The sequence below is a fragment of the Artemia sp. Qi Xiang Cuo genome, chromosome 11 (genome assembly GCF_049724085.1).
Source record: "Artemia sp. Qi Xiang Cuo chromosome 11, ASM4972408v1, whole genome shotgun sequence".
In the NCBI taxonomy this organism is placed as follows: Eukaryota; Metazoa; Arthropoda; class Branchiopoda; order Anostraca; family Artemiidae; genus Artemia; species Artemia sp. Qi Xiang Cuo.
In genome coordinates, this window is record NC_142804.1 from 72,356,193 (window position 1) to 72,374,585 (window position 18,393).

Genomic DNA, 18,393 nt, shown 5'->3' on the forward strand with positions numbered 1-18,393 from the left:
TGAAAATGACAAGGTGATGTTGGGTAACGAAAATATCGTTCAAGTGGACAGTTTCATTTACCCTGGTAGTATTATTAATTAAGACCGTGGGTGCCGTGAATATATTAAAAGTAGAATAGCCAAGGCCCAGGGTGTTTTTTCACAGTTGAAAAAAGTTTGGAAGAATAGGAAGATAAGTCTGTGAACCGAGATTAGAATATTGGAAGCTACAGTGATGACAGTGGTCAAGCATGTTTCTGAAGCATGGGCGCTCCGAAAAACGGAGGAAGATTTGCTAGATATTTTCCAGAGAAATTGCCTACCGATGTTTTTAGGTACCCGACTGACTGACCGTATATCAAACAGTAGGCTCTACGAAAAGTGTGGTGCGATCCCGCTTTCTAGGGCTATAATGAGAGAAAGGTTGACATGGCTAGGACACGTTTTGCGGATGAAGGATGACAGATTGCCAAAAATTGTCCCTTTTTGCCCAGCCGTTTAGGATTAAACGAAAAACAATCGTCCTCGGTTGAAATGGGAGGATATCGTAAAGAAAGATATAAGGGAAATGGGAACTTCCTGGGAGGGTTTAAAGAGGAAGGCTTTGAATAGATTGGGATGGACGGAAGAATTGTTTGTAGTAGTGCTAGTAGACAATTATAAAAAATTAATTAAGGGGGCTGGGAGCGGAAGCGAATTTTCCCGAATTCGTTGACTATCTAGATAGTTCTTTCACGCTGGAAAATGTTGGTATGCAAATTTTCAGAAAAAAATATGGTATTGTTTTCGAGAAAAATACACATATATATATATATATATATATATATATATATATATATATATATATATATATATATATAGAAAAACTTTTATATGGCTACCTGGAGAAATATGGAAAAGGTAAACAAGAAGAGCTTGTGAAAGCACAGGATGGCTGGCCCCAAACCCCCTATTGCACTTCCTGGCTGAAGGGCCTAGAAACGGAGATCAGCACCGCCGGTAGGGCCTTTAAAGTCCCTTGTCGTATTTTTCGCCTTTACCTTATCTTTCCATGGAGAAGAACATCAATTTTGGTTGCACATTAAATTTTGACATTAAATGTCACATTAAAATGTGCACATTAAATGTCATCCGATATTTTACCTGCGTCCTTAGGACACAAACCATATGATTTTTTTCTTTTTTCTCGATTTTCAAGATTTATTGGTTATTTTGCTTTTAGTCTGAAACTGACGCTGTCATTGGCTGGTTAGACTCAAATGGACGAAGTGCAGTTGTAGATACGTGGATTCTAGGCTATAGCCATCCCAGGATTGATCAGCTACAAGACGCAAGGGATTCAAAAATTCAAATTTTAGATGGCAAAACCACAATGACATTCACCAGAAAACGGGAGACTCCAGATAAAGATCAGGTATATACATTCACTTTTATTCTAAAATTTTTTAAAAGTAAACTTCAGACTTCAAATGCATAAGCTTCAGAAATGTTAACCGGGAATCAGCAAACTGCATATGAAGATCAGAAAGACGCATAAACTTGATAAATGTATGCACTTCAATAATCCATATTTAAACATGTATATAAATTGTATAGACATTCACCAGTAAAGGAGGAGTATTCAGACAAAGATAAGGTTTTTTCTAAAACAATTTACAATAGCACAAACTTCAAAATCATATAAGCTTCATAACTTCAGAAGTCCAAATTTCAAAATTTTCTTATTCATAACAGTCTTTATTCGCTGCCAATGGGTACTAATTCTTTTACCACTTTTCAGTACAGCGGTTATCAGTCTATCATATACCTGCTGATAATTCTGGCCTATTTTTTCTCTGTTCTTTGCTATTGTAGAAACTTAAATAGTGACAAAATAAATAGTGACAATATAAATAGGTAAATGTGAAAATATAATATACAATTTGAGATGGTTGTTAGAGTTTTCTGGGCACAGATTTCAAAAACATAGAGCTTACAAACTCACAGTTTAAGTTCTATAATAGTAAGACACTGGGAAACAGGAAGCCACGATCATTACTAACTAGGCTACAGTATAAGTTGGTGAAATGGGTAATATTTACTACTGGCAATACAAATTGGTAAATAAAGAATATCATTAAATATAAATTACTGGTGTGTTTTGAATGCAAAAAAAAAAAAAAAAAAAAAAAAATGTACGACTCAATGTTATTATTAGAAGTTTATGGTATGTATTCGAAAAATTTAGATAACACCAATGATTTATATTTAACTACATTGCCGATTTACATATCAGTGGCAACGATTTATGGCGGTTGCGAATTTTTAATGTGCTTGGTGATGGATTCTTTTGAGCACTGAGGGAGCATGCCCTACATCCAAAAATATACCGTACTTTATAATCTGTTGTCCTCCTCGAGTTATATTTACAATATTCAAATACACAAGCCACAAAATCCACAAGTGAAGCAAATCTTACCTACTGAACCAAACTTTGATTCCAGAACCTAGCTTTAGAACCTTTTGAAAAGATTACATTAACTGATTTTACGAAAATTATTCCATGTTAAAAACTTTTCATCTGACTAATAAGAGATGATTATTTATTTTATTGTTCTTAGAGTAAACGAAACGTATCATTTTTGAGATTTTTGAACTGGGATTTTCCTGGAATTGCTTAGCTTTGTTCTTAAATACAAAAGCTTATTGAAGTTTTTCAAGTGTTCTCTGAGAGATAGTTCTACTTCCCTATAATAGTGGAGAGGAGTGGTGTTAGCTACTCCTCTCCATAAATTGCAATTAGAAAAGCATTAAAAAGGTCACTAAAGCGTTGATAAGGCACAAAAACGTTCATTCTAAGCTTCCCAGCCATAGAGAAATAACAAGACACTGCAATTAAGCAAATTCTATTTCAATAAACTTCACTGCTATAGGCCAGTAAATATTAACCCAGTAATTAGGCCAGTAATTGCCTCATCTAAATATTCCAGGGATAAGTATACGAGTCGAATTTCTTTAATTGAAAAGTTTACCTGTTTCTTCTCATTTGCCCCTTTTAAGAGTGATGCATGGTAAAATGCATGGGAAATATATGGGTAGGGCTATATATTTGCAGATTAGAGGAAGGGGCATTTGTGCATCTCCAACTGCTACTGAAAAGAGCGCTGGCGGAAATTTGAAAGGTTACGACAAAATATAGATGTCACCAAGGCCACACATAAGAAAGATCAGGGAGGTTCATTTCCCAATAAGGGACAGAAATATGTAAAAAGTGAACTATTGTGAAGACAAATTTCTTCAATAATACAGCTGTTCGTTAAAGAATGATCTTGTAAATTTTGGATTATTTCAGCTAATTTAAATTTATGTGATTTTTTCAAACTGATCGAACTTGTTTCGTCTAATAGGGTGGGTAATTAATACCCACTTGATGAAAAGTATCACATAACATATTTTGCATCACTAAAGCCGATATATTATCTAGTATCTGTCTAGTTTTCTGTCCTGAATCCTAGTATTGGGGTCTATCTTTTGTATCACTTCAGGTTTTATGTCATTTAACATTTTATATTAAGGCGTTTGAATCACTATTTATGTCATGTCAAATATTACATTAAGCATTCTTCTTTATAGGACGTACAACTTGGAGACGGAAACTGTGTTTATTTCAAATATCCAATCCATGGTGGAGCTTTCAGCGCTGTCTCAAAAAGAATCAGCAAACACACAGTGACCCCAGTTGTTTCCGATAATAGAATTTGCATTAAATCCTGTCCTGGATTTGGTAATTACTCTGTTTCTTTTTCATAATCTATATCATTTAATACCCTATCAAAGAAGCTCGAAATGGTATATGTGCCAAATCCTGTCCTGTCCTGGATTTGGTAATAACCAAATCTTGTCCTGGATTTGGTAATTACTGTGTTTCTTTTTCATTATCTGTATCACTTAATACCCTATCTAAGGAGCTCGAAATGGTATATGTGCCAAATCCTGTCCTGTGCTGGATTGGTAATTACCAAATCCTGTCCTGGATTTGTTAATTACTCTGTTTCTTTTTCATTATCTCTGTTTCTTTTTCATTTTTCATTAAATGATATATACCCTATCTAAGGAGCTCGAAATGGTATATGTGCCAAATCCTGTCCTGTCCTGGATTTGGTAATGACCAAATCCTGTCCTGGATTTGGTAATTACTGTGTTTCTTTTTCATTATCTATATCATTTAATACCCTATCTAAGGAGCTCGAAATGGTATATGTGGTGGAGTATCTACACTACGCTCTTTCAAGAGGTTTCAGGCCGTGTTTATAACGAGGCCAATCTAGACTATTGCCTGAGGATGCCAAACAAAATTTTTGGGGGGTATTGGTAATTCTAGAGACAGTTAGTAATTGAAATATAGAATGATATACATTTTTTTTTATTTAAAAGTGATCCTTTTGCATTTACATAAGAATTTTTAAAGCAAGATCAAGGGGATTAATGCTAGACAACTGTCTGCACATCCGTGTAAGAATTTAAGATAATCTTGTCTTATTGTATGCATTTGTCGTACGTATTATAAAAGATATAAAGTTGAACTGGCGAGCCATGATAAGACAAAGAGGGAAAACCTCAAGAAAAAAAAACAAAGAAAAAGCAACGGGTTTCGAAAAAGCTTTTCCTGCTACGGCCAGTAGCAGGAAAAGAAAAGGCGACAAAACGACGGATATTTCTCCTGTATAAAACTAGGCGTCTTCAGCGATAAATATTGTTAGCAATTTAAAAGAAAATGGATAGAATCTCAAATTGATATTTAAATTCTAAAATTGAAGGTCCGAACGCTTGAGGTCCTATGAGGTTAAAAAAAGAGTGCTATTCACACGAAAAGTGTGCAAATTGGCAATCCTACTGGCAAAGCCGTGATGAAAACTGGGCTTAAGTAAGATTTCCAATATTCTTAAGTGATTACGCTTTGACTCTACTCAGTTACAGGTGTTGTGAGAAGTCAACTAGATTTATAGTAAAACAATCAGAGTAACTGTGACTATGGAGGATAGAACGGTTGAAGTTGACTTAGTTCAACCATAGTCAATCAAGTTGAAGGTCCGAACGAACTCATAGTTGCAAGTGTTTGAACCTAGTAGTTTACACAGATTCAAGCACATGAATCTTTTCACTTTCCCTGTACGAAGGGTAATAGTTTGTTTATACAATCCTATATATATATATTAACCTTAATTGGAAGCTAACCAGAATTGGAACCTTTTTATCTAGTAATGCTGACATGAAAATAGGTGGCGTGAGTGCTTTGTGGGATTAACTGGATAAAGATAATCTGTCAGTACAGCTCTGGAAATTATAAAGAGTTGTATGTTGAAACACCACCTTCATTGTGAAAAACCCTCATTTCACATCAGTGTGAAACTTCATTGGGAAACACCGGCTGTATTCTATCATAAATTTGTATTGACTAACTCAGCACTCCGAGCTAGTTTTATAACCTTATTTCCCGTTACCATCTCATTTTACCATATTTGCCCTGCTATACATTATTTATATTTTAAAATGTGTTTTTATACAACTATGCTTGAGTACAGTCTGTCCATAGTCCTGACGTCTATGTTTTTTTTTATGGTTGCAGCGCCAGATGCATTTTAGCAAAGAAAGAACTCTGGCCTACAGTAACCGAAAATTCAAATGCATGTTTTGCAAAAAGAAAAGAAAAAAAAGAATGTCAAGCAAGGAAGAATCGCCATTCAAAGCTGATTCAGGAATGGTAACTGTTATTTCCATAAATGTTAAAAGTTTTCTTGCCAAAGCAAATTTATAGGGATTTCTAAAAATAGCCTGAAACCCCACAAAAATGGTGTTGGATCGAAATGAAAACTGCATTATAGTCAAAGAACTACCCCCAAAAGTGTACCGATGACATTTAATTATCCGAATTTATATTTATTTTTTCAAGCACTCTATATACTGAAAGTAAGTTTACATTCCAGGAATAAGCGAAACTAGTATCACTTACGTAAAAGAGCCGGAAACTCCTCAGATGATATATGATTGGTCAGTTAAAGTCAAAGAAACAGCTAAGGGTTTTCAAATTCCGGAGCCAGAAACAGAGGAGTTTGTTAATTTTGCTCGCCATGTGGCTGACAATCTGATCCCTGCTTTAGAAAAGATACCAGGATTTTCAGATGTCGTTGTCAAAAGTATTTCGAAGTAAGTTTTTCTTTGTTTCTCTTTTTATTGTAATTTATAAATTTTTGTTTTTTAATAATTGTAAGTTTTATTTTGAAAGTGAAAAAACGAAAGAAAACAAAGATTTTACTTTGTCTTTTAAAAATTAGCTATCTTTTTTCAAAATTAGTGTGATTTATTTTATGTTTAAAGCCAAAATAAATTTTAATTATGACACAAAAACAGCCATTATGTGGATTTCTGTAAATTATAGTTATTTTTTCTTCCTTTCCCACTTCACTGTCACCTCATCTATCATTGTTCAAGAAATGTAAAGGGCATTAATGTTAAAAAACATTATCAAAACTTGAAGGGCCATGATCATTCTAACTTGAAGGGCCTTTCACTGGAAGTGAAAGCTTCCAGTGAGATGACCAAATACGAATTTTGTATCTGAGATATTTGGCCCGAATTGGATGACTCAGTGGGAATGGCCTAGAGGGCCGTAGGTCGGCACGTATGCACGAATTATATTTAGGTGGGGGGGGGGGGTAAATTTTAAACTTTGAAATCGTGAGATAAAGTAGAAAGGATCTAAATACGCATCCAAACTAAAAAGTGAAGTTCAATAATTTTTAAAATAGTTGAAATATATGTATTAAATCATGCACATATTTAATAAACATCTAGATTCGATAATGTAAAATGTGTTTCTGAAAACTTTTGAAATATTTGTGGTTTAAAATTTGTCTTTCTTTGTAATTCATTTTAGTTTCTTTCCAAAATTTTACGATTTAATAACAAATAAAAGCCATTTTCCTAATTTCAATTTTGCGACATGATTATAAATTAATACAGCTTAAGTACATTGTGTTTGAAGTTCCAGTTTGGATTTCATTTTGATTGGAGGCATGGGGTAGGGAGGCAAGAGAGGATTTTGTTTTCTGGGTATTTTCATTGATTCTCTTTTCGTTTAGAGTACGAGTAAATAATTTGAATATCTATTTTTTCGTGTATGTGTTTCTGTCCAACAGACAGCAATACACTGCGATTTATATTTTTTACACAGCAAGTTCTGTAACCTATTTATCAAAAAAAAAAGTCCCAGTCGTAGATTGATTATTTCCTTACGGAAAGGCCCGTCCCAGGGGCGTTATGATCCCTAGTAAATAATTTGAAAATCTATTTTTTCGTGTGTGTGTTTCTGTCCAACCCCCCCCCGAAATGTTTGTCTGGCTCGTAAAAAAACTCAACAAAAATGGATGAAAACAAATTTTTGATGCGTTTTTTAAAGTGTTTCGTACCCCCCCCCCCCCCGAAAAAATTATTCTTAATTTTTGGCCGGACAAACATTTGTGCTGAGTGGAGGAGGAGTCGTAGCCATGGGTATCAACTCACGAAAGTTTAGTTTTTTTCTATTTTTTAACAAAGATATTGTATGAATTTTTAAGCTGTTTTTTTGTAAACCTAGGGTGATAATTGCCCGCATTGGTGTCCCTGGTCGTAGCCTCCCTTTGTTGCTAAAGACGTTATGACGTCTGAATTAATATATTTTCAATTTCTTAGGGATGAAGAGGACGTCATTGCCCATTTGTCCCTTATTATCGAAGAGACTCAAAGTGAGGGCGGGGTCTCTATGGTTGATGATTCGGCTATTCGTCAAGTTATCAAAGATACAGTCTCGGGTGGCCGAATTGGGAGACTTCGTGTTGACCCGCAGTTTGTTAAACTCGTTGCTATTGGATGTAAGTTGATTATATTTGTTTACTAATATCAAACAGTAAGCCTCAAGTTTTTAAGTTTTTTAAGTCCACTTTTTTCGTATCTTTAAATTGTAGCGAGAATGTACTTTATTACAACTTCAAAGGTAATCTTTCGCTTCTGTTTTAAAATTAAATAAAAAAAACAAGTTTTTTAAACTGAAAGTAAGGAGCAACATTAAAATTTAAAACGAACAGAAATTATTCCATATATGAAAGGGGCTGTCCGTTCTTCACCGCTTCGCTCTTTACGCTAAAGTTTCTTATTGTTTTAAACAATAAAGTTGCGTTAAAGAGTAAAACTTTAACGTAAAGAGTGAGGCGGTGAGGAGGGGCCAGCCCCTGTTATATACGGACGAATTTCTGTGTCGTTTATGTTGTAATGTCGCTCCTTACTTTCAGTTTATAAAACTTGTTTTTTTATTTAATTTCTGATCGTTTTTTAGTTAATGCAGCTTTTATTTGCATAAAAATTTTACTTTTCTTTTGCTAAATGGATGTCTTTACAAATTAACTTACGTAACTAACTTCTATATTCGTATTTTTTTCTTCTGGCAAAAAATAAAAAGTTGCATATTTTTGCGGGTATTATCTTGAAACCTATGTAATAGGGTTTTCTGATATGCTGAATTCTGATGATGTGATTTTCATTAAAATGCTTTCACTTGTAGGGAATGTTTTCCACCTATTTAAAAAATCAAGTAATTGTTCTCAGGCCTGGAGCCTTTGATGAGTAATATACTAAACTTAATAAAATTTATATATTTAGGATCAGCATTATAAACACATTCTTTTGATACATTTATTGACATCAAAATTCCGTTTTTAAAAGTTTCGATTACTATTGAGCTGTATCGCTTGTTTTTTATTGTTTTTTTATTACGTATATGAAGGGGTTCTCCCCTTAGTCAATACCACGCTCTTTACGTTAAAAATTAAAAAAAAATTTGATTCACAAACCCCTGAATCACAAAGGCCGTTTAATTAAATAGATAGCTCTTTTGAAAGCACTAAAAAAAACTGTAGCGTAAAGAGCGAGGTATTGACTTGGGGGAGAACCCCCTCACATACGTTATAATTTCTGTTCGTTTTAATTTCTAATATTCTTTTTTACATTTCAGTTGAAAAAGCTTGTTTTTTTTATTTAATTTCTGATCGTCTAATGATCGATTTAATTTCTAATGCTTGGAAATCCGGCACACCCTTCATAGAAATTTCTCTTACCCCCAAGAAACATCCTCCACGGAAATATTCTCCAGAGTAACCCTAATGGTTGTATACTTCCCAATAACCAATAAATACTGCTGGCAAGTCCGGCGCCCCCGTCAGGGAAATGTCCCGTCCCCCAGGAAAACTGCCATCATGAACCGATCCACAAACAGAACTACCTACCCACCCGTCCCTCACAATACCAGAAAAAAAACCTCCTGAAAACTTCTGTATACTTCGCAATAACCAATCCTATATGTTAACATTGGGTAAAGTTCATAACTTTTATCCATCCCTCTGGGAACTTCGGAGGATTAAGTCATCCTAAAAGACATATTTATCATATTTTCGACCATGCTGAACAAAATGGCTATCTCAAATTTTTGATCGGGTGACTTTGGGAAAAAAATAAGCGTGGGGGGGGGCCTAGTTGCCCTCCATTTTTTTTGGTCACTGAAAAAGGGAACTAGAACTTTTAATTTCCGTTCCAATGAGCCCTCCCACGATATTCTAGGACCACTGGGTCGATACGATCACCCCGGTGAAAAAAAAACAACAAAAAAAAAACAAATAAACACGCATCCGTGATCTTTCTTCTGGGAAAAAATATAAAATTCCACATTTTGTAGATAGGAGCTTGACACCACTGCAGTAGGGTTCTCTGATACGCTGAATGTGATGGAGTTATTTTCATTAAGGTTCTAGAACTTTTCGGGGGTCTTTCCCCCTTTTTTTGAAAATCATCCAAATTTTCTCAGGCTCTTAACTTTTTATGGTTAGGCCTAAACTTAATGAAAGTTAAATTTTTGAATTCAGGAGTGATATCTAAATCTGTTTCTGTATCTGTTGGTATCAAAAACCCATTTTCTAGAGTTTTGGTTACCATTGAGCCGGGTTGCTCCTTACTTACAGTTCGTTACCACGAACTGTTTGATCTGCATTGTTTCTTCAGTTCGCGTTTGCTATTTTAAATATTGTAAATATTTACTTGGCTTTCCATTTTGTGTTAGTAACACTGAATTAGATTGATTGTTAAATAGTTGCTGTACAGGGATCGTATCTAACATTTTCGAACTTAAGAAATAATTGCTTAAAACCGATTGCCAAGTTGAATTTAAAGGGAGGTTCTGCAGGACAATGTAAGTTAAATTACACTTCGATCCTCCTTATCTCAATACCCTTCTGATCCTCCCTTTGAGGGTAGCTTAACAAAGGGCTTTGGAGATTGCCTCAGAAGTTTGAAAACGTCAGATCGATCTTAGGCGCAACAACAACGATTTTATTGTAACATTTCCTTCGGTACGTTCCTAACACCAACTAGATCCATAGAAGTTCGTCAAAATAATGCGATATGTGCTCCTACGAATAACAATATGAGTGAAATAGTTAGAGGTGAATATGCTAAGTCAAAACACCTAATTCTGGTTAAATCAACTATAAATTAATTTAAGTGTAACTGAATTGTGAGTTAAAATGTGGTCCTTGTGATTTTACGCCTCTTTTTCTACATCAGACTTTAATTCACACTTTGCTGACCAACTAGATGCATAGAAGTTCGTCAAAATAATGCGATTTGTGCTCCTACGAGTAACAATATGAGTGAAATAGTTAGAGGTGAATATGCCAAGTCAAAACACCTAATTCTGGTTAAATCAACTATAACTTAATTTAAGTGTAACTGAATTGTGAGTTAAAATATGGTCCTTGTGATTTTACGCCTCTTTTTCTACATCAGATTTTAAGTCACACTTTGCTAGACCAACTAGATCCATAGAAGTTCGTCAAAATAAACGATTTGTGTTCCTACGAGTAACAATATGAGTGAAATAGTTAGAGGTGAATATGCTAGGTTAAAACGCCTAACTGTGGTTAAATCAACTATAATTAATTTAAGTGTAACCGAACTGTGAGTTAAAATGTGGTCCTTGTGATTTTACGCCTCTTTTTCTACATCAGACTTTAATTCACACTTTGCTGACCAACTAGATGCATAGAAGTTCGTCAAAATAATGCGATTTGTGCTCCTACGAGTAACAATATGAGTGAAATAGTTAGAGGTGAATATGCTAGGTTAAAACGCCTAACTGTGGTTAAATCAACTATAATTAATTTAAGTGTAACCGAACTGTGAGTTAAAATGTGGTCCTTGTGATTTTACGCCTCTTTTTCTACATCAGACTTTAATTCACACTTTGCTGACCAACTAGATGCATAGAAGTTCGTCAAAATAATGCGATTTGTGCTCCTACGAGTAACAATATGAGTGAAATAGTTAGAGGTGAATATGCCAAGTCAAAACACCTAATTCTGGTTAAATCAACTATAAGTTAATTTAAGTGTAACTGAATTGTGAGTTAAAATGTGGTCCTTGTGATTTTACGCCTCTTTTTCTACATCAGATTTTAATTCAGACTTTGCTAGACCAACTAGATCCATAGAAGTTCGTCAAAATAAACGATTTGTGTTCCTACGAGTAACAATATGAGTGAAATAGTTAGAGGTGAATATGCTAGGTTAAAACGCCTAACTGTGGTTAAATCAACTATAATTAATTTAAGTGTAACCGAACTGTGAGTTAAAATGTGGTCCTTGTGATTTTACGCCTCTTTTTCTACATCAGATTTTAAGTCAGACTTTGCTAGACCAACTAGATCCATAGAAGTTCGTCAAAATAAACGATTTGTGTTCCTACGAGTAAGAATATGAGTGAAATAGTTAGAGGTGAATATGCTAGGTTAAAACGCCTAACTGTGGTTAAATCAACTATAATTAATTTAAGTGTAACCGAACTGTGAGTTAAAATGTGATCCTTGTGATTTTACACCTCTTTTTCTACATCAGATTTTAATTCACACTTTGAATACAATTGTATCTGTATTAAGAATTTAGTGTGGTTTTTGGGTTTGTTTAATATATAAACCCCCTTATCTCTCATGATAGGTGTGTCGGTTCAAATGTTTGTGTACCTATCCAAGAATTAACCCTTTCTGGGTTGTTCACGACTTATAGATGTTGCAAAAATGCAATATAATTTATAATAGTTATAAATACGTAGAGAATGTTCTTCTAATTAAAAGTAATAAAAAAAATAGTATTTTTTGATAATCTGGTTTAGTTTGTTTAATTCTAGGGAATTGAAAAATTAAGTTTTGATAAAAATTCTTTGTTAACTGGCATCACCCTCTTAATTATTATTATGCCTTGTTTTTGCTATTTTTTTCTTTTCTTTTTTTGCTGTTGTTTAGGGTGAGAGTTAACTTGGCTCTTTCGCTTAGCCATAGGCTACTCGAATACAGGTTATCTGATTTGGCGTGTTACTCTTTTTGGCAAATGAGTTTAAATTCAAACAGCAACTTCTTCGTACTGTGATTTCATATTAAACCATTAATAAAGAAGCAAAAAATATTTTTGATTAGCCGTTGCTGATATTAGTTTCTATTTAATCTAAATAATCTATTTAATTTTTGTGTTCTATAATTTTTTTTATTATTTTTGCTCTCCTCTCTGTGAGTAAGAGATCTTTTTCTCTGAGCTAGTGATTCATGTGTCTCCCCCTTCTTTACAGGTGAAAGAGCCTTTGGGGAGGGGGGGAGGATTGTATAATTTATTATTGTATATATATTTCTTCATGAATAGATCTTGTCTTATTTCGGGTTTTTCTCTCACCGTTTTATTACTCTTTATCATAAACGAAGAATAACCATTCTTACTCTTTTAGCCACTTCTCCCGTTGTTGAAGATAAGCCTGCTGGATTTAAGACACTGGGAGCATCAACTCTCTACATCGTGATTGGCTGTTTGGCAGCACTGTTTTTAATATTTGTTGTGCAAGCCTTTGTCACCATCTGCACAACTCGAAAATCTAGATCTCTACCATCAAGGGTAAGTAATCATGGATATTTGCTATAAAAAATGAATTACAGTGGTTGGGAGTCGACCTCACGGCCTCCAGATAATTATTCAGGCGATTCTAACTGACCAACGACAGACAACTGAAAAAATCTCCGTATGAAATCAAATTGACGTACAAAGGAAGAGGAAATGGATTCTAATTGTTTGAACTGGTTAAGTGGAAACTTATACAACAAATCTTTTTTTTTAAACTAAAAAAAATCGGTTTTCAATTTTTTGATGAAAAAAAAATTATATGCTGTTGCACAGTTTTTGGTAGTTGCAGGCGCCAAGTTAAAAAAAAGAAACGTGAGTGACAAAAACGACAAAAGAAAGCCAAAACATGTGGCACTAAACAGCTTAAGAAGGCATAGCTTCCCTTTGATGGCGTGGCTGTCTTCTGGAATCATCAGATTCTTAATATTGAAATTTTTACGGATGAAGGCATTGTAAAATTTGGCTAATTAAATCCGCTGTTTCTTTCAGGCCTCAACGGGACAACACTGATATTACCGCCTGAGTAATTCACTTCTTCTTAAGCTTTTTAGTACCAAATATTTTGGATTATTCTTTGCTGATTTTTCACCCGCATTTCCGTTTTTTTTTGGCGCCCTTTACTACCAAACTAGAAATGGAGTTTTCGTCGGAAGTTCACAGGATCTTCCCCAGTTTCAAGGCACAATTTCATCTATCGCTTTGTCACATGCCTCAAAATTTTGTGTATCAATTATTGAGTTTTCGGAGTTCAGAATAGAAGAAAAAAAAACGTGGAATAACGAAAATGATATAGATTATGAAAAATTATAAGGAAGACAAAAAAAAGCATAAAATTAAGTAAATTCAAATACATCAGTATGTAGCTGGTGAGGTACCTTGGACAACAAGACTATGGTTACAGAAACCGCCCTTTTGATCACCATTTGTTTAATATAAAAAGTTAACAAAGTAACCTTTAAACCATAAAAAGTAACCTTTTTGACGAAAATTGTAAATAAGAAAAAAAAAACTTCAGGAAAGAACCCATAGGTACGTACATCTTTGGGGGTTGGGGACAGTTGAAAAATTCTTTCGGATTTTATACGCCGATTTCTTAATGGAAAACAAGCTTGAGAGGCAGGTATTACGGTTAAAAATGGTCAATTCGCTTACTTCTGTGAAATACAATGCATAAAGATAGGCGTTGTAAAGATAGGAATATAATGTTACATCCTAAGTAGCTTGCTGATTTATAATTGTAAACAATATAAATTTGAAGAGGCTTTGCAGTGTAACCCAAAGAATGTACGAATTATATTTTTCAAATTTATTTGATTACTTCTGTAGAGGTTAAGTACTGAATATCCCAGCCTTTTTCATGCCTTATCTTTATATAAGCTACTAACTAAACCGAGAAAAGCTAAATATTTGATATTTTTCAAAACTGTTTGTTTATTTCTGTAGAGGTTAAGCATTGAACCTCCCAGAATTTTTCATACCTTATCTTTATATAAGCTGCTAAACACAGAAAAGCTAAATATTTGATTCCGTACAATTTGTTCTTTATATTTGTAACTCCAATGTGCTAATCTGAAATTGAATATTCTATTTGGAGAGACGGTATTAATTCTTAACGATTCCCTAGTTTTTGAGAAATACTAGGAAAAGTAATTTAGCAGCAAATTCGCCCTTACAGCTCCCCAGCTTTTAGAAAAATGAGGCCTTGATGCACATCTTGGTTCTTCCTTTGAACTAAAAAAAAAAGAAGTTTTTTCAACTGAAAATAAGGAGCAACATTAAAACTTAAAGCGAACAGAAATTATTGCGTATATGAAGGGGGTTGCCTTCTCCTCAACACCTCACTCTTTACGCTAAAGGTTTTTAGTGCTTAAAAAAAGCTTATTATTGTTATAATTAAATGACCCTTGTGATTCAGGAGTTGTTCTTAAAGAATTGGGACAAAATTCAAACTTTAGCGTAAAGAGCGAGGTGTTGAGGAAGAGGCAACCCCCTTCATATACACAATAATTCTTGTTCGTTTTACGTTTTAAAGTTGCTCCTTACTTTCAGTTGAAACAACTTTTTTTTTTTAATTTAACTTTGGATCTTTTTAAAGAATTGCAGGAAATCTGGCCCACGTTCACGGAGAAATACCCTCTCCACGGAAATATCCTCTAGACAATTCAATTCCGGTGAAAATTTACCAAGGACAATTGCTCTTAACAACTCCACGCATAAAATTGAAACGGAAAAGAGAAAGCAAGACATAAAAAGAATTCTATATAAGAATTCTAAATTCCCCCAGTGTATAATTTCCCCTGACAAGCTAACCCCCTGGAAACTCCCTGCCCCATGGAAACATCCCTCGTGAAAAAAGCGGAAAATTCACCCCCCCCACCCTAAAATGTATGCATGCTTCCCAATAATAAAAACTATGCGTAAACAATGGGCAAATTTTACAACTTAAAGTCCTTTCCCCTGGGACTATGGGGGGTCATGTTACATCCAAAGGAATAGTTATTGGGCCTTTCAATTATGATGAACAAAATGGCTATCTAAAAATTTGGACAGGACGATCTTGGGAAAAAAGGGGCGGGGGAGGGGACCTGGTTGCCCTCCAATCTTTTTGGTCACTTAAAAAAGACACTAAAACCTTTAGTTTCCGTTCGAATGAGATTCTATGACCTTTATAGGGCGATTCCCCCTTTTTTCGAAAATCAGACAAATTTTCTCAGGCTCGTAGTCGTTGATGGGTAACACTACACTTAATGAAACTTATAAATTTGAAATCAGCATAATAAGCGGATTCTTTTGATATATCTATTGGTATAAAATTCCGTTTTTTAGTTTCGGTTGCTATTGAGCCGGGTCGCTCCTTACTTACAGTTCGTTACAACGAACTGTTTGACAAAATTGACTCCAGATTTTCTGTATTCTTACATGTCTTTTAAAAGAGCATGAAACGTTTTTCAAGAACATTACACATTCCTATTCGTGACCACTCCCTAGTTTTAGAAAACAAGTCCCATTTTTATTTATTTTTTTTTTCAGGAGAATTTGATTCCAGATATTTTCAACAGACATTCAAAGGTTTCTTTTTTCTACCGTTTCCCTGAAAGAATAAATGGTCTAAAACATTTCTGTGTTTCCTTCACAGTTTATGCTTGTACACCCTTTTGGGTAAGTTCAGCGTGACAACTCACAGTTGAACTTGGATTTGCCGACAATCGGTAGAATTTAACACACTTCTCCGATGACCCCTGATTAATAGTATACTGATAATACTATTTTACTATTAATACTAATTTATAGTATTGATAATACTATTTTTTTAATCGAATATCCTTTTGTATAGGCGGTATTTATTTGCTTCATTCAAAATTTGCACATATTAATTACGATCTTGTCCATTTTCGGATGTTCTTCTTCGCTGCTGGGCAAACATTTAAGGGTATGTTCTCACTCTAACGTATGTTTGTTCTTGAATTAATATAGAAACAGTCTTTCCATTTTTGTGTTCTTTGGCCTTTTTTTACTATTCTGCTTATCATGTCATCTTAGAAAAGAAATCGTTCAGTTTTGTTTGAGTATACTTTTACAGGACTGAAAACACAGGATTGAAAACAATTTATAGATTGAAAAAAAAAATCCCATTGATTTGACCAGGATTTTAGTCTTTATTTGAATTTTTCCTATGTGAAAAATCTATTTTTTTTACCAAATCTATGTGACAATTTTATATATTTTTGTAAAAGCTGATAAAAATTGGATCTAATGGAAAGCCGCTATGCTGAACGTAATGAAGTACTGAATAAAGAAAATTGCTTAAAAAAATCACTGCTGACACGGGAGTTGAACCCAATTTTCCCTGGTAACTAGAAAGAGCTGTCAGCCCTTGACGAACAGACATACCGGAAATTTTTCCATAACATTTGATTGTGTACTTCGCCATTCCAATAACGACATATATACGACAAAGAAATTAGTATGTGCAGAGTATACTAACTAGCTACCAACGCTGGACATTCACAGTGACTAAACTGGTAATTTCAAATATGTTTAGTGAAAAAAAGTAAGAAGTGAAACTTAGATTTTACTGAAAGCCGGTATAAAAATTTATAAAATAGAGCTATGCTGAATTTAATAAAGAAAGTACTAAATAAGGAAACTTAATGGAAAAAAAATCTCTGCTGGCATGGGACTTGAGCCCAAGATACCCTTATGACTAGAGCTTCAAACCCTGGAATTAGAGACACACTTTGTAGACATCAATTTCATTTTATTGTAGACATTATAGTTGCATACTAATCAATACCTTGAGCTAATAATTAAACACAGGATGTTTTATAAGATAAACAAATAAATATGTATGGAATGTAGCATTGCATAAACGGCAATCACAACTGAGCTCAGAATATATACGTATCTAGGAACAACCCCCAAAGTTACATCAAAGTTTGTGTATTCTGGATAAATATATTTTTACCTTATAAAAATATCCTGTGCTTATTTATTTTTCAAGTATTTGAATTTAATTATTACTAGATTTAATGATTATGCGAATTTAATTACTATTTGATTTGTAATGAAGTAGGAATTTTGTTTTTACAGCAGTAAGTTCACAGGCACAATCCAACCGCATAATAAGACCACATTCTAATATTACTACATCTAACAACTCCCTGCAGCACCAAGACGCCTGAGGCCAAGACAGCTACGCACGCTCCTTCTCCATCCCAATCTATTCAAAGCCTCTCGCTTTACAACCTTTATAGGAGTTCTCATTTCCCTTAAACCCTTCTTTATGACTTCCTCTCACCCCATTCGAGGAAGACCTGCTTTTCGTTTGGCCCTAGATTTTTAAAAGAATTCAATTTTTTAGGAACAAATGATAACTCAGTCAGCATGGAAAGATTATTCAACAACCAACTCGCAACAGACAAACTATGCATATGAGTCATTCGGTGAAGATATCAAGATTGCTTCACACAGTAGCCGAGGATCACGTGATTCTTTATATCAGAACGGTAGGGTCCAAGAAAGGATGCCAATAGCCCGTGAGACAAGGCGGCGGGATATTCCCACTGTTGCTAGCTCACTACCCCGGCCCCGGTATGACCAGCCTCCACTCCGTATGGTCCACCAGAAACCAAGTAGTACAAGACTGGACCAAAATGGTTCATCACAGTTTTATCCCTCTCAGAGGAATGGGACCACAAGCAGAAAGAGCGACAGCCAACCCGATTTTTATTTTATGCCATCACAGAGGAAATATTCAGGTGAAGTTGTTCGTGTTTATGTTGACCATAATTCAAGACCAATGTGATTCTCCGTAGTTTTGTTTGTATTTATCATTTAATAATAAATATCACGTAATTTTTACTATAGTTTTCAGCATTAGCTCTTTTTTTAATCAGCCGAGGTTTCATTGCTGGCA

At 34.4% G+C, this 18,393-nt stretch overlaps 1 protein-coding gene across 2 annotated transcripts in view; it reads left to right on the forward strand.

The window, feature by feature from the left end:
* nahoda (DOMON-like domain-containing protein nahoda) overlaps positions 1-18,334 on the forward strand; it is a 182,713-nt gene extending 164,379 nt beyond the window's left edge. For both annotated transcript variants that reach the window (XM_089097006.1, XM_089097007.1), the window contains exons 13-18: positions 1,202-1,393; positions 3,592-3,742; positions 5,943-6,162; positions 7,687-7,865; positions 12,808-12,971; positions 17,839-18,334. In XM_089097006.1, the coding sequence (XP_088953132.1) occupies positions 1,202-1,393; positions 3,592-3,742; positions 5,943-6,162; positions 7,687-7,865; positions 12,808-12,971; positions 17,839-18,282 (1,350 nt within the window). In that variant the 3' untranslated portion in view covers positions 18,283-18,334. The remainder of the gene's footprint in view (positions 1-1,201; positions 1,394-3,591; positions 3,743-5,942; positions 6,163-7,686; positions 7,866-12,807; positions 12,972-17,838) is intronic.
* Positions 18,335-18,393: the final 59 nt, after the last annotated feature.